The sequence below is a fragment of the Artemia sp. Qi Xiang Cuo genome, chromosome 2 (assembly GCF_049724085.1).
Source record: "Artemia sp. Qi Xiang Cuo chromosome 2, ASM4972408v1, whole genome shotgun sequence".
In the NCBI taxonomy this organism is placed as follows: Eukaryota; Metazoa; Arthropoda; class Branchiopoda; order Anostraca; family Artemiidae; genus Artemia; species Artemia sp. Qi Xiang Cuo.
In genome coordinates, this window is record NC_142795.1 from 66,480,543 (window position 1) to 66,496,094 (window position 15,552).

Below are 15,552 nucleotides of genomic sequence, written 5' to 3' on the forward strand. Positions count from 1 at the left end.
ACGCCTATCTCACACCCACCATTTATCCAAACATATCCAATCAAAATTTTGAAAAAGCCATTTCGTTTAACGTAGTTGAAAGTTCTGGAAATTAGGTGTTTGAGGAGGACAACCATCCCATAGCCCTAAGGGCAAGGGTTGTAAGTTATTCCCTGGGGACATATACGGTTTTTATTGAAAGCTTTGTCGTAGAAACTTGAAAAAAAGGCTCATTCGATTGGAAATTGAAATGGCTAGTGGTCGAAAGTAATTGGAGGGCAACTAACCGCCTCTGACGCCCGCCATTTCCTCAAACGCATAAAATCAAAATTTTTAGATAGCCATTTTTTTCAACGTAGTTGAACGTTCTGGAAATTAGGTCTTTGAGGATGACAACCCCCCACAGCCCTCAGGGCAAGGGTTGTAAGTTTTACCCTGGGGGCATATAAGAATTATATAGAAAGCGTTGTCGTAGAAACTTCAAAAAGGGCTCATTTGATTGCGAATTGAAAGGGCTAGTGCCCTTTTTAATAGTCAAAAGTGATTGAAGGGCAACTAACCCCCTCTCCCACCATTTCCCCAAACACATCCAATAAAAAGTTTGAGATATCCATTTTGTTCAAAATAGTTGAAAATTCTGGAAATTAGGTCTTTGAGGATGAAAACTCTTTCCCCCCCAACCCTCAGGGCAAGGGTTGTAAGTTATTCCCTGGTGGCATATAAGGTTTTTATAAAAAGTTTTGTCGTAGAAACTGCAAAAAGGGTTTATTTGATTGGAAATTGAAAGGGCTAGTGCCCTTTTTAATAGTCGAAACTGAATGGAGAGCAACTAATCCCCCTTCTCACGCCCACTATTTCCCCAAACACATTATTCAAAGTTTTGAGATTTTGTTCAATGTAGTTGGAAGTTCTGGAAAGTATGCATCTGAGGATGACAAACCCCCCAGAGCCCCCAAGGCAAAGGTTTTAAGTTATACCCTGGGGGCATATAAGGTTTTTTATAGACAGCGTTGTCGTAGAAACTGTCGTAGGAGTTCAAGATTAATGCCTTACGGCTTAGTAACATTAGTACTGACAGCAATAGTGGTACCACTACTAGTAGTAGTAGCATGCACAGAATGTTTATTTTATTAGCTCAACCTGCTCCTCAGTATGCTCTCAATGTTCCAACCTATTACTCTAAGCTGTTCTTGATATAATGCTGATACGGCCATTTGACAGCCTACATACATATAGCGTGTTTCAATTTAATTCAACATGCCCCCCCCCCCAATCTCTAGAAATGTCTCCTTAATACCCATAGCCCTAAAAGCAGCATTAGGAGTAGTCGCGATAGTATACAAATAGTACCTTTTGGTTGGTTCAGCCCTCCCTTTAACTTGCACTAACAATTTCAACTTAATACTCTAAGCTGTTCCTGATATATAGCTATTTTGACCTTTTAATAACATGCATCCACAAAGTATGTTTCAATTTACCTCACTGTCCTCTTCAAAATTCCCTGAAAGCATCACTGTAATACCCTTATTTACAGTACTACTAGCAGCTGTCATTATAGTAGTAGTTGTAGTAGTAGTAGTAGAAGTAATAGTAGTTGTAGAAGTAGTAGTAGCAGTAGCAGAAGTAGTAGGATAGCATACATATAATACCTTTTGGTTGGTTCAACATCCTCCTTCAACCTCGACCTCGTAACAACTGAAAATTTCGACTTATTATCCTAGACCATTCCTGGGATACTAATGATACGCCTTTTAGATATCCTGGTTGTACACAGTGTCTTTTTATTTAGTTCAACACTCCATGAAAGTTTCAACTTCCTACCCTTAGCCTCAGTAATAATCTTAAGAATAATAGTAATAGATTTAGAAGTAGCAGCAGTAAAAGTAGTAGCAGCATTTACAGAGTCCTACCTGAGAATTACACCTTAATATCCTCAATCTCATCAGAGATAGTAGTTGTATCAGTTGTAATAGTTAACAACATGTACATATTGCCTTTCAGTTAGTTCAACATTCCCTTGGTCAATTGATCCTCCGCCTCATCATTCCCTTAAAGTTTTAACTTAATACACTCAGTCATTCTTGAGTTTCCCCCTTTTGACAACCTGCATAGCCATAAGATGTTTCGATTTAGTTCAACACTCCCCTCAAAATTCTCTGAAAACTTCCCTTGAATGCAATTGATCTTTTTGAACAACAGAGGTCTAACAAGCCCTCTTTCCCAATAACAAATACTATAAAAAAATAATGGGTAAATTGCATAACTTACAGCCCTTGCTCTGAGGGCTCTGCGGGGTTAACATCTCCAGAGACAAAGATACTGGATCTTTCAACTATGTTGAACAAAATGGCTACTTCAAAATTTTGATTGAATGTGTTTGGAGAGTTTATGGGCTTGGGAGCTGGGCTGTTTGCCCAACAATTTTTTTTACTCTTAAAAAAGGCACTAGAACTTTTCTTTTCCAAATCAATGAGCTACTTTGAAAGTTTCTCTGATAGAGCTGTGCCGCCTATGATATTGTTTATATGCCTGTTTGAAAACCTGCATGCAAATAGATTTTTGGTTAACTGACCCCCCTCCCCCCATCCAAAACATTCCCTACAATTTTTACCTTAATACCCTTAGCCTCATTAGTTACAGCAATTGTAGCAGTAGTATTGGTAGTATGCACATAGTGCCTTTTGGCTAGTTCAAAATCTGCCACATTGTATCTTGAAAGTTCCAAAATAATAATGTTAGCCTTTCCTGAAATATTGCTGTTACACCCTTTTGACAGTCTACATCTTCATAGTTTGTTTTGATTTAGTTTAACATCCACCAAAACACTCCTTGAAAGCTTCACCTTAATACCCCTAACTTCAATAGTAGCAATAGTTCTAGTAGTAGCAGTATAGCCTACACATGGCACCTTTGGTTTTTTTCAACAAGCCCCTCAACACATGCCTAAAGTTTTTAACTTAATACCAAAAACCATTTATTAGACATTGTTGATGCGTCCTCTTGACAACCTGTATGTGCATAGTACATTTTGATTTAGTTCAACATTGTTTCAACGCTCCCAACAAATTTCGCCTTAATACCCTTAGCTTTAAAAAGAGTAGAACAAGTACTAATAGTAGTAGCAGTAGTAATAGCCTTTGCTTTAGTAGCAGTAGTAACAGTAGGAGCAGAAGCATCAGTATGCAAATATTGCCTCTTGGTTACTCCAACACCCCCTCCCCCCAAAAAAAGCCATGTAAGTTTCAACTTCACACACCAAATCGTTCCCAAGATCTTGTTGATACACCCTTTTGACAACCTACATGCAGACAGCGTGTCGTGATTCAGTTCCACTTCCCTCCTCAATATTGCCTGAAACTTTCACCGTCACCCACTTAGTCATAGTTGTAACAGTAGACACAGTAGTAGTAGTAGCAGGAGTACTAGTTGTAAGACTAGTAGTCTTACAACTTAACAGTTTTACAAATTAACAGCAATAGCACTTGAAGCAGCAGTAGCACTAACAAGTTGCCTTTTGGTCAGTTAAACATCCCCCTCATCAAGCCCTGGAAGTTTCAACTTCATACAAGTGTCTGTTGCTATTGCTGATATGCCCTTTTGATAACCTGTACATCTGTAGTGTCTTTTAATTTAATACAACGTCCCCCTCAACGCTTCTTGAAACATTCATGTTAATACTCTTAGCATTACTAGTAGTTTCAATAGAAGTAGTAGTTGATGTAGTAGTAGTAGCAGTGGTAGTAGTATTAGCACTAGTGTGCACATATTGCCATTTGGTAAATTGATCTTCCCCTTTAAGGATTCCCTGAAAGTTCGAACTTTATTCCCTAATACATTCCTGAAAATGCATCCTTTTGACAATCTGCATGCACAATGTGTGTTTTGATTTACTTCAAATTTCCTCTCTGTATCCTCTCAACTTTTAACATTCATACCCTTAGTCTTAATAGTACTAGTTTCATGGTAGTATTAGGAGCAGTAGTAGCATTGTATTAGTAATAGTAGTAGTAACAATAGTAGCAGCAGTATCAATAGCAGTAGTACTATGGATATGTTGCTTATTGAACTGTTGAACATCCCTCTCGTGATGCCCTGGAAGCTTCAGCTTGATATGGTAAGCCATTCCAAAGGTATTACCGATATGGCTTTTTAACAAGCTGTTTCCATTTAATATGAACTGATGTAGTTCCACCTCCCTCTTCACATTTCCTCAAATTTCCACTTCAATAACCTCACCCTTAGAAGTAGTTGCTACAGAAGCCACTTTTGTAGCAGTAGTAGCAGCAGTAGCATGCAAATATATCCTTTTGGTCAATTGATCTTCTCCTTTAAGCATCCCCTGGAAGTTTTGACTTAGTGTCCTTATCCATTTTCAAGATAACCAATTTCCCAAGATTTTCCAAATTTCCAAATTCCCAAGATTTTTACATTATGCATGCATGTAGTGCTTTGATTTAGTTCAAATATCCCCTCTATATTCTCTCAGATTTTCACCTTTGTCCCTTAGTCTTAATAGTGCTAGCAACATAGTAGTAGCAAGAGCAGTGGTAGCAATAGCAGTGTTGTATTAGCCTAGCAGTAACATTAGTAGAAGCAGTATTAACAGCAGTAGTAGTGTCCAAATGTTGCCTTTTGGCCAGTTGAACATCCCCCTCATGACACTCGGGAAGTTTTGGCTTAATACAATAAGCCATTTTAAAGATATTGATAATGTGCCTTTTGGACAATATGTATACACATAGTATGTCTTGATTTAGTTCAGCTTTTCCTTAACATATCCTGAAATGTTCCCTTCAATACCCTCAGCCTTGACAGTACTTGCTACAGAAGCAGTAATTGTTGCAGCAGTAGTAGCATGTAAATGTTGCCTTTTTGGTCAATTGATCATCCTCCCTATCATTTCCTGGTCTCAAATTAATACAATAGTCATTCCTGAGTTACACCCTTTTGACAACATGCATGCACATAGTATGTTTTGATTTTGTTCAACACTCTCCTCAACATTTTCTGAAAGGTTTGTCTGAATGGCCTTTGTTCTTTTTTACACCAAAGGTAAAACATGCCCACCTTTCTCAATAGCAAATACTACATGTAAATTAAATAAAAAAATAAGTTTTTTTTAACTGAAAGTAAGAAGCGACATTAAAACTTAAAACGAACAGAAATTATTCCGTATATGAAAGGGGCTGTCCCCTCCTCAACGCCTCGCTCTTTAAACTAAAGTTTTTTATTGTTTACAAAAATAGAGTTGTGAGAAAGTCAAACTTTTGCGTAAAGAGCGAGGTGTTGAGGAGGGGACAGCCCCTTTAATATACGGAATAATTTCTGTTCGTTTTAAGTTTTAATGTTGGTCTTTACTTTCAGTAAAAAAACTTGTTTTTTTATTTAATTTTTGAACCTTTTTGAATTATTGCAGGTTTTGATTTTGGCTCACCGTACATGAATACTTAAAACAAATTTGCATATTAATCTTACTTTTACTTGGTTAAATGGCTTTCTCGAAAGTTGTTTAATTTTATTTACGAACGTTTTTATTAGTAATAAATATAAGTAATTTACAAATTAACTTATGTAACGAACTTATATATTCATATATTTTTAACACGTATATTAGGGGGTTCGCCCCCTAGTCAATACCTCGCTCTTTACGTTGAAGTTCAAATCTTGTTCCGATTCTTTAAAAATGTGCCTTAATCACAAAGGCCGTTAATTAGAATAAATAGCTCTTATGAAAGTACTAAATAATCTTTGGCTTAAAGAGCGAGGTATTGACTAGGGGCGAACCCAATCATACACGTAATATCTTCTGTTCGTTTTAAGTTTTGATGCTGTTCCTTACTTTCAATTGGAAAACTTGTTTGTTTTTTTAAATTAATTTCTTATCTTTTTTTTAAATAATGCTGGGAAATCCGGCGCCTCCTTCATAGCAATGTCCCTTCCCCATGAAAACTTCCTCCATGGAAAGATCCTCCCATATAACCCCCGACCCCCCACTACCAGAAAAAATCTCCCCTGAAAACGTCTGCATACTTCTCAATAAGCAATACTTTATGTTAACATTGGTTAAAGTTCATAACTTTCAGCCCTCCCCCTGGGGCCTTTGGGGGATTAAGTCATCCTAAAAGACTTAGTTTTCATATTTTCGACCATGCTGAACAAAATGGCTATCTCAAAATGTTGATCAGGTGACTTTGGGAAAAAAATGAGCATGGGAGGGGGCCTAGTCGCCCTCCATTTTTTGGGTAACTGAAAAAGGACACTAGAACTTTTAATTTCCGTTCCAATGAACCCTCCCACGATATTCTACGACCAATGAATCGATACGATCACCCCTGGGAAAGAAAAACAACAAAAAAACAAATAAACACGCATCCGTGATCTTTCTTCTGGAAAAAAATACGAAATTCCACATTTTTGCAGACAGGAACTTGAAACCTATACTGCAAGGTTCTCTGATACACTGAATCTGATGGTGTGGTTTTCATTAAGGTTCTATGACTTTTAGGGGGTGTTTTACCCTTTTTTTTAAATATCAGCCAAATTTTCGTAGGCGCGTAACTTCTGATGAGTAGAACTAAACTTGATGAAACTTATATATTTGAAATCAGTATTAAAATTTTATTCTCTTTACGTATCTATTGGTATCAAAATCCCGTTTTTAGAGCTTCGGTTACTATTGAGCCGGGTCTCTTCTTACTTACAGTTCGTTACCACAAACTGTTTGACTGTGGGCAAATTGATTAACTTACAGCCCTTGTCCTGAGGGCTGTTGGCGGGGAGGGGGACATTCCAAAACACATAGTTACTGTACCTTTGAACTATTCTGAACGAAATAGCTGTCTCAAAACTTTTTTTGGATGTGTTTGAGGAATTGATGGGTGTGGGAGGGAAGGGGGGACTGGTTGCACTCCAATCACATTTGACTCTTAAAAAGGTTACTAGAAGTTTATATTTCCAATTTAATGAACTCCATCTATACAAAGCTCCTTGGCAAAAAAAAGGAATAATAATACATTGTTCCAAAATAGATTTTGTCCTAGCCAAGTGGTTAGCATGCTAGACTTAAGACTGTTTCTCCAAGAGGGCAGGGGTTTTAGTCCTAGTGTTGATGATGATTTTGTTTGAAGGGACTCATTGGCGTGACCCTGCGAGTCCAGACAGTTGCCCCAGCTTTAAATGGGTACCATACCTAGAGATATCAGCAGAGGCTAAAGAAGATGGGTATGCAAAAGCACAGGATGTCTAGCCCTGACCCCTCATTGCACTCTCTGGGTGAAGGGCCATGAGACAGAGATCAGCACCACCAGTAGATATTGCAAAAATCCAATGTTGTATTCTGTTTTTTACATTGTGCCCACATTTCTCTTTACTTAGGCAGTGGTATTGCACTGCTCATGATTAGCTAGGAGGGAAAGGAATACACCACTTGATGCCTTTTTCATGCTATTTACAAACATAATAATTGCATCTTGGGCAAATTTGTTTTTAGCCATTAATGGGACTGGAAAAGGTTACTTATTACCTTGTCTATAGTTCTTATTACCTTGGCTAGAACCATGATGTAAAGTTTGAAAACTGGTTAAACACAAATTGGATATAAAAATTAACTTCTAAATGAGCCCTTAAAAAACTCTTTCTGATGTTTCAGTGTCCTGCTAGCAACAAAGAAAAAAAAAGCAGAACAAAGGAGAAAAAAAGGACACATCAGTGCTACCCATGCAAAAACATTACTTTCCTTGTTGTTCAAGATGGGGGCTGTAAATTTCTGTTTAGGGTGTTAAAACTTGGAAGAGAGAGAAACAACTGGTTTGAAGACCCAGTGACAAATGAAATAGACCATAATAACAAAGTTGCTACATCCAGTAGTGTAAGGAGGGTCTCAAAGTCAACTTGAAAAACTGTCCTTTGCTGTGGATCTTTCAACCTGTTAATTTTTGTTCTTAAAATGATTGTCCATGTTAACAATCTATTTATATACCACCAAATTTGTGTTTTATGCTTTACTATATATTTTATTTGTTCTTAACCATAAGGTCCAAGGTTCATTTAGCCAAGGAGGAAGGTAAAGCAACTACAGTGTATCTTGGTCCTGAATTATAGATAACAGTTCTAGAAAAAAAAACATATGTTACAATAAATTATTTGAAGTTTGTATTAAATATTTGTCATACTATTTTTTGCAACAAGATTTACAAATATAAAAAATAAAGAGCAAAATAAGTCCCAGGTATGCTACTCTCTTTACTTTGGTTTAGGTATGATAAAATATTCAAGAGGTTTCAGAATTTTTTTTTAAATATCTGCAAATTTGATTTCAAAATAACATTTTACTATTAGGGACAATTGAAATAATAATTGCCATTCCTAGATTAGCAACATATGGCAATGTGTCTTCACTAGATAGTTTTTTTTTTTATTAAGGAATCATTTTTTTTTTAACTTTTGGTTAATACGGACTGTTTTGGGCCCTTTTAAGGGCAGAAAACAAATTTGCTCAAAAGCAATTGTAAACGTTTGGAAAGATCATAAAAAGGCATCAAATAATGTATTCAGTTTTTTTTCTAGTTAAATTATATGAAAACCCACAATATTGGATAAAACCATTGTTTAAAAATGATTTCAAAATGTAGATCATAATGGAAGAAAAAATGACAACCAGATTAACAGAAACGTGTTGCATATTATGATGCTGTGCTTTCATTCATTTTTTACTATTTTCTTTTAGTTTTCTATATATCCTAGGGCTATATCTGGAGCCCTCAATTGGATTGGGATGCACTGTCAGAGAAACTACAATGATATTTTGGAAGAATACAAAATAAAGAATCTAATAGTACAACTTTGATTTTATTAGTATGTTTTCTTTTCTACATATGGTTAACCACAACAAATTTACCAGTAAATATGTAGTGATTGGCTGCTTCTGCAGAAAACATGCTAGTAAAATAAAAGTAGTAGCACAAGATACCATATTTCTATATTTGGTTGAAATATCATGATTATCCTTCTGAGAAAGGACCCTACCAGCCCGCCCTCTGATGGTTCCAAATATAAGTAAATATAGAGTAGTTTAAATTGCTAACCTATGAATAAGGTGAATATACCACTCAATGCCTTTTTCATGCTCCTTCCAAATATCATTATCACTTTACATGATTCAATTTTAAGCCCTTATATTCCCAATCCAATTCAACTTTAAGTGCATTATGGACCCTCAAAGATGATAACTTTTTCTCTTATTTTTAGCTATATAAAAGAGTTGGAAAACACAATTTTTACTTCATAATATACAGAATAATTGTAGTTGATGCACTCTAACTGCAGGAATATACTGGCCCACCCCATGATGGTTCCAAATATGGTTAAATATGGAGTAGTTTAAATTACCAACCTATGAATAAAGTGAATATACCACTCAATCCCTTTTTCATGCCTTTGTCATCCATCCAAATATAACAATCATTTTACATCATTTAACTTACTCAAAAATTGTTAAAGCTTAAAGGTAAAGTATAGTGGGTCTGCATGCAAAATGTGTTTGGTACAATTATTCTGCATATTAGATAGACAGATAAATAAGTGTATTTTAAAGCCAAATATACAGCCATGAACATAGTAAAATAACATAAATGAAAGGCATAAATAACATAAACTTTGATCAACAATTAGAGACAACGCTGTAGCGTTGCCTATAGTAAAGGCCATACGGCTCCAATGTTTTATTATTATTATTTTTTTTCCCAGAGGCACTTCATACGAAAGCGGTCGTCGTAGTAAAAACTTCAAAGGGGGCTCATTCGATTGGAAATCGAGAGTTCTAGTGCCCTTTTTAATAGTATAAAATTATTGGAGGGCAACTCGTCCCCTCCCCCATGCCCAACATTCCCGCAAACACATCCAAACAAAAATTTTAGATAACCATTTTGTTAGGCGTAGTTGATATCAAGATAGAAAATATATTTTTGAGGCGGACGCTCCCCCACAACCCTCAGGGCACGGGTTTTAAGTTATCCCCTGGGGGCATATAAGGTTTTTATAGAAGGCGTTGTCGTAGAAACTTCAAAACAGGCTCAATCGATTGGAAATTAAAGGCCTAGTTCCCTTTTTAATAGTCGAAAGTGATTGGAGTGTAACTAGCCCCCCTGCCCCCTCCACGCCCATCATTTCCCCAAACACATCCAATCAAAATTTTGAGATAGCCATTTTGTTCAGCATAGTTGATTTCCAGATAGAAAATATATTTTTGAGGAGGACACTCCCCCACAACCCTCAGGGCAGGGGTTTTAAGTTATACCCTGGGGCCATATAAGGTTTTTACAGAAGGCGTTGTTGTAGAAACTTCAAAAAAGACTCATTCGATTGGAAATTCTAAAAGCTAGTGCCCTTTTTAATAGTCGAAAGTGATTGGAGGGCAACTAGCCCCCCCCATGCCCATTAGTCCCCCAAATACATCCAATCAAAATTTTGATATAGCTACTTTGTTTAGCATAGTTGATTTCCAGATAGAAAATATATTCTTAAGGAGGACACTCCCCCACAGCCCTCAGGGCAAGGGTTTTAAGTTATGCCCTGGGGGCATATAAGGTTTTTATAGAAGGCATTGTCGTAGAAACTTCAAAAAAGGCTCATTAGATTGGAAATTAAAAAAGCTATTGCCCTTTTATATAGTAGAATGTGATTGGAGGACGACTAGCCAACCCCCCACCCCCATTATTCCCCAAACACATCGATTCAAAATGTTGAAACTGCCATTTATTGCAGCGTAGTTGATTTCAAGATAGAAAGTGTATGTTTGAGGAGGACACTGCCCCACAGCCCTCAGGGCAAGGGTTGTAAGTTGTGTCCGGGGGGCATACAAGGTTTTTTATTGAAGGCGTCATAAAAACGTCAAAAAATGCTCATTCAATTGGAAATTAAAGGGCTAGTGCCCTTTCTAATAGTTGAAAGTGATTGGAGTGCAACTAGCCCCCCCCCCCACGCCCATCATTTCCCCAAACACATCCAATCAAAATTCTGAGATAGCCATTTTGTTCAGCATAGTTGATTTCCAGATAGAAAATATGTTTTTGAGGAGGACACTCCCCCAAAACCTTCAGGGCAAGGGTTTTAAATTATGCCCTGGGGGCATATAAGGTTTTTATAGAAGGCGTTGTCGTAGAAACTTCAAAACAGGCTCAATCGATTGGAAATTAAAGGGCTAGTGCCCTTTTTAATAGTCAAACGTGATTGGAGTGTAACGAGCCCCCCTGCCCCCCCCACGCCCGTCATTTCCCCAAACACATCCAATCAAAATTTTGAGATAGCCATTTTGTTCAGCATAGTTGATTTCCAGATAGAAAATATATTTTTGAGGAGGACACTCCCCCACAACCCTCAGGGCAGGGGTTTTAAGTTATACCCTGGGGCCATATAAGGTTTTTACAGTAGGCGTTGTTGTAGAAACTTCAAAAAAGACTCATTCGATTTGAAATTCAAAAAGCTAGTGCCCTTTTTAATAGTCGAAAGTGATTGGAGGGCAACTAGCCCCCCCACGCCCATTATTCCCCCTAACACATCCAATCAAAATTTTGAGATAGCCATTTTGTCCAGCGTAGTTGATTCCTAGATAGAAAATATGTTTTTGAGGAGGACACTCCCCCACAACTCTCATGGTAAGGGTTGTAAGTTATGCCCCGGGGGCATATAAGAGTTTTATAGAAAGCATTGTCGTAAAAAGTTTTAAAAGGGCTCATTTGAGTGTAAATTCAAAGAGAACGTGCCCTTTTGAATAGGCGAAAGTGAGTGGAGGACACCTAGTCCCCCCCATGCCCATTATTCCCCAAACACATCCAATCAAAATTTTGGGATAGCCATTTTGTTCAGCGTAGTTGATTTCCAGATAGAAAATATATCTTTGAGGAGGTTACTCCTCCACAACCCTCAGGGCAAGGGTTTTAAGTTATGCCCTGGGGGCATATAAATAGTAATTTCTGGTCGTTTTGAGTTTAAATTTTAACAGGTGTTTGTATCTGCTGATCTTAAGTCTAAAACGGCCTTTACTTTTCTTTGAAAAACTTATTTTTTGGAAAGTTTTTTTTTTAATTAATCATCATAAAACACTTAATTGAAACACTACATTAGCCTAATAATAGTATTTAATACTTGGAAAAACAGTCATTGAAAAAAAAAGACATTAAACACTTGGAAAAAAAACTTGAATGAAACATTACATTTACTTAATACTGGGATTTTTTTTTTTTTTTGTTAACAAAATTTCGAGATACCTTTCTATTCTTCTGTAATTTGTCAGTACCTAGAAAGAATTGTTTTCTGACTTCAAACTATCCAAATACTTTATCCCCCCCCCACTATGTGCAAATATATAGCCCAAATTATATATTTCACATATATTCTGTCACTTGTCTTTGTCTTGTCTTGCCCTAAGCTGAAAAAAAAAATAACAAAGAAACCGATTTTGTTCTTGAGTTTTACACAGTGTAAACTTGAGTGAGTTGCCCATAATACACAAGTAACAAAACTCCTTCCCCATAAAGAAATTAAAAAAATAAAACTCAAATAAAATTCTCAAATTTGGAAAGCCTTCTTTTCCATGGGGGGGGGGAGGGGGGTTTTTCCAGGGGGTATTTACTTGGGGGTAAAGTATTTGGACAGTTTGAAGTCAGAAAACAATTCTTTCTAGGTATATAGCCACTAAAAAATTACAGAAGAATAGTGAGCTATCTGGAATACTGGAAATTTTGTTAACTAACTAAAAAAAAAGATAAAGAATCCCAGTATAAAGTTTCATTTAAGTGTTTTTTTTTCCAAGTGTTAAGTGTTTTTTTTGCAATGACTGTTTTTCCAAGTATTAAATACTATTATTAGGTTAATGTAGTGTTTCATTTTCCAAGCATAAAACTACCACAAATCACCATAAATAAATGAACTGAACCCAAAATGAGCAGAAATTACAATAAATAAGCTACTCAAACTCAAAATAGCAACAATTAGGATAAGTAGGGCTGACAACTCCCACACCTCCTCAAGACCAGAACATAATTTGCACTTTACTGAAAGCAAAATATATTTTAAGTGTTTTCACTTTTTAGACTTTAACAAATAAAGAAGAACTAACACTATAAGGAATAGATATCAGAATATGTATATCAAACTGACAATGCACAGTTATTTTATTTTTAAAGTAAAGTGCAAATTATTTTCTGGTCTGAGGAAGACATGGGTTTCTTCAGCCATACTCCTTTTACTTTTTGCTTGTTTTGAGTTTGACTAGGCTATCTATTGTAATTTCTGTTAGTTTTGGGTTTCATTTATTTGTTAATGGTGATTTGTGGTAGTTTTACACTTGGAAGATAAGAAAGACAAAATTGTAGAATTTGACATTGCTTTTGTCTATAACAACTTAAACAATTTAGAATTTTTTGGTTCTCAAGGCCAACTATCCTTTCAAAGGATAGCCAAACCTTCTTAAACTTTTTAGTGCCATGTGTTTTAGCTTAATTTTGATGATTGTTTGCCTGTATTTTTTTTCTTCTTCATTTTTTTTTTTTTTTTAATTTGGCACCCATTACTGCCAAAAATTGTGGAAGTTCATATGGAAGTCTTTTCAACACATATGGATTTGTGCTTTTTTTTCTCAGTTTTAAGATATTTCTGGTGTGTAAATTCCTCTTTTTCCCATTCCTTAGCACTTTTCAACAGAACAAAAAAAAACTCAAATAAAAGTTTCAAATTTTGGACATGAATTTTACCCCCACCCCTATATATACCAATTCAGGGTATATATTTGCACATTAGGGGTATGGGCAAAAATTTTATTTCTGATGTAAATGAGAGGTAAGTTTAAACTTACCCTGAATTGGTATATATAGGGGTGGGGGGTAAAATTCATTTCTGACAAAAATGATTATTATATTTGGAAAGAGCATAAAAAAAGGCATTAAGTGGTATGTTTACTATATTTGTAAGTCAATAATATGAATAGGCTAACAAAAAATTTATCTTTAAAAGATATGCAAATACATTTCCTAAATTTTGAAAAAGAAACATTGATATGGCTTAAAATTCTTCTTAAATAACAGGAATTACATTTTCAGAACCAAAGCCAGAGAAAAAGAAACTGATAACTGAAAATTCTGGTAAAATTTTTTTTTCTTAAATTTAAATAGGTATAGACCTGGGTAAATATTCACCAAATCATATTATTGATTTACAAAAAAAGTGAATATACCGCTCAATGCCTTTTTTTATGTTCTTTCCAAATATAATGCTCATTTTTGCTGGAAATGAATTTTACCCCCACTCCTATATACCAATTCAGGGTATATATTTGCACATTAGGGGGATGGGGATAAAGTTTAAACTTACCTCCCATTTACATCAGAAATAAAATTTAAACCCAAACCCAACCCACCCCCTTAATGTGCAAATATATACCCTGAATTGGTATATATAGGGGTGGGGGGTAAAATTGATTTCTGACAAAAATGAGTAGGCCTATTATATTTGGAAAGAGCATAAAAAAAGCATCAAGTGGTATATTCATTTTATATGCAAGTCAATAATATGATTTGGTAAATATTTACCTAGACCTGTCATGCAGGCAAATTTCAGGACCCTCAAGAGGGAGAAGAAGTGGAGGTAGGTATTTCAAAATACCTTCCCAGGACATGCTTTAGCCTGTAGACCCATCCCTGGCAGTTTCATTTTCCTAACCTAACCACTTTCCAAGATAGCAAAAAGTAGCTAAAGTAGAATTTTACTTAGGCCTAACAACAATCTCAATTGGTTGAAAGCAAAATATGTGAAAGCAAAATTGAGCAAAATATGTAAAACTAAAACCCTCACATATTGCTACCAAAGAGGAATTGAGAAGGATTGGATATAGGCTATTAATGAATGGCTAAAAGTCTAAGCTATGCATCAATATGGTTATTATTCAAATTATTTAAGATAAACCATTTGAAACTATTAGTTTATTGACTTACCTGCAGGGACCTCTTTTTGGAAATACTAATTATCATATTTTGATGTATAGGCCTATATCCTTTTCGTGTTTCAGTTTTATTCATATATTAACAGAAAGCTGATTTTCTTCTGATTCTAGAAATGTAACTTTTATTGCTTGATATTTATTCTATAAATAAACAAATATTTAAATATAATTTTTTTCTATTGCTTTTCAAAACAGACCACATTTTCAATTTATGCTGACAAATCATTGGTGAAAATTTGACCAAGAAAGCAGGGCTCTTGTTACTGCCCTCACATTGCTTCATGCTGCAATAAAAAGGGGTGGTCCAAAAGCAGATTGCTATTTTTCCAGGATGCCAAAGAAAAGTGGTCTTCCCCAAAAAGAGGTCTTTTACCCTACAGGCTAGCTGGCAAGTTATCTAACATCATTATACAATGGTCGATTAAAATTATGGATAAAGTCTCCAAGCGTTTGGCAAACAAAGACTAAAATTAAAAATTTCAAGAATCAATAAAATCAGAAGACACATACCTGGATAGTTCGTAGACCTTTTCTCAAAACTGAAAATTGTGAAACCATGACGGAAAAGTAACGTGAAAAAA

At 35.7% G+C, this 15,552-nt stretch overlaps 1 protein-coding gene across 1 annotated transcript in view; it reads right to left on the reverse strand.

Annotated features, from left to right (window-relative positions):
* Positions 1-15,552, reverse strand: part of mEFG1 (mitochondrial translation elongation factor G 1) — a 91,970-nt gene extending 76,418 nt beyond the window's left edge. The window contains exon 1 of the mRNA XM_089108226.1: positions 15,482-15,552. Within this exon, the coding sequence (XP_088964352.1) occupies positions 15,482-15,529 (48 nt within the window). The 5' untranslated portion in view covers positions 15,530-15,552. The remainder of the gene's footprint in view (positions 1-15,481) is intronic.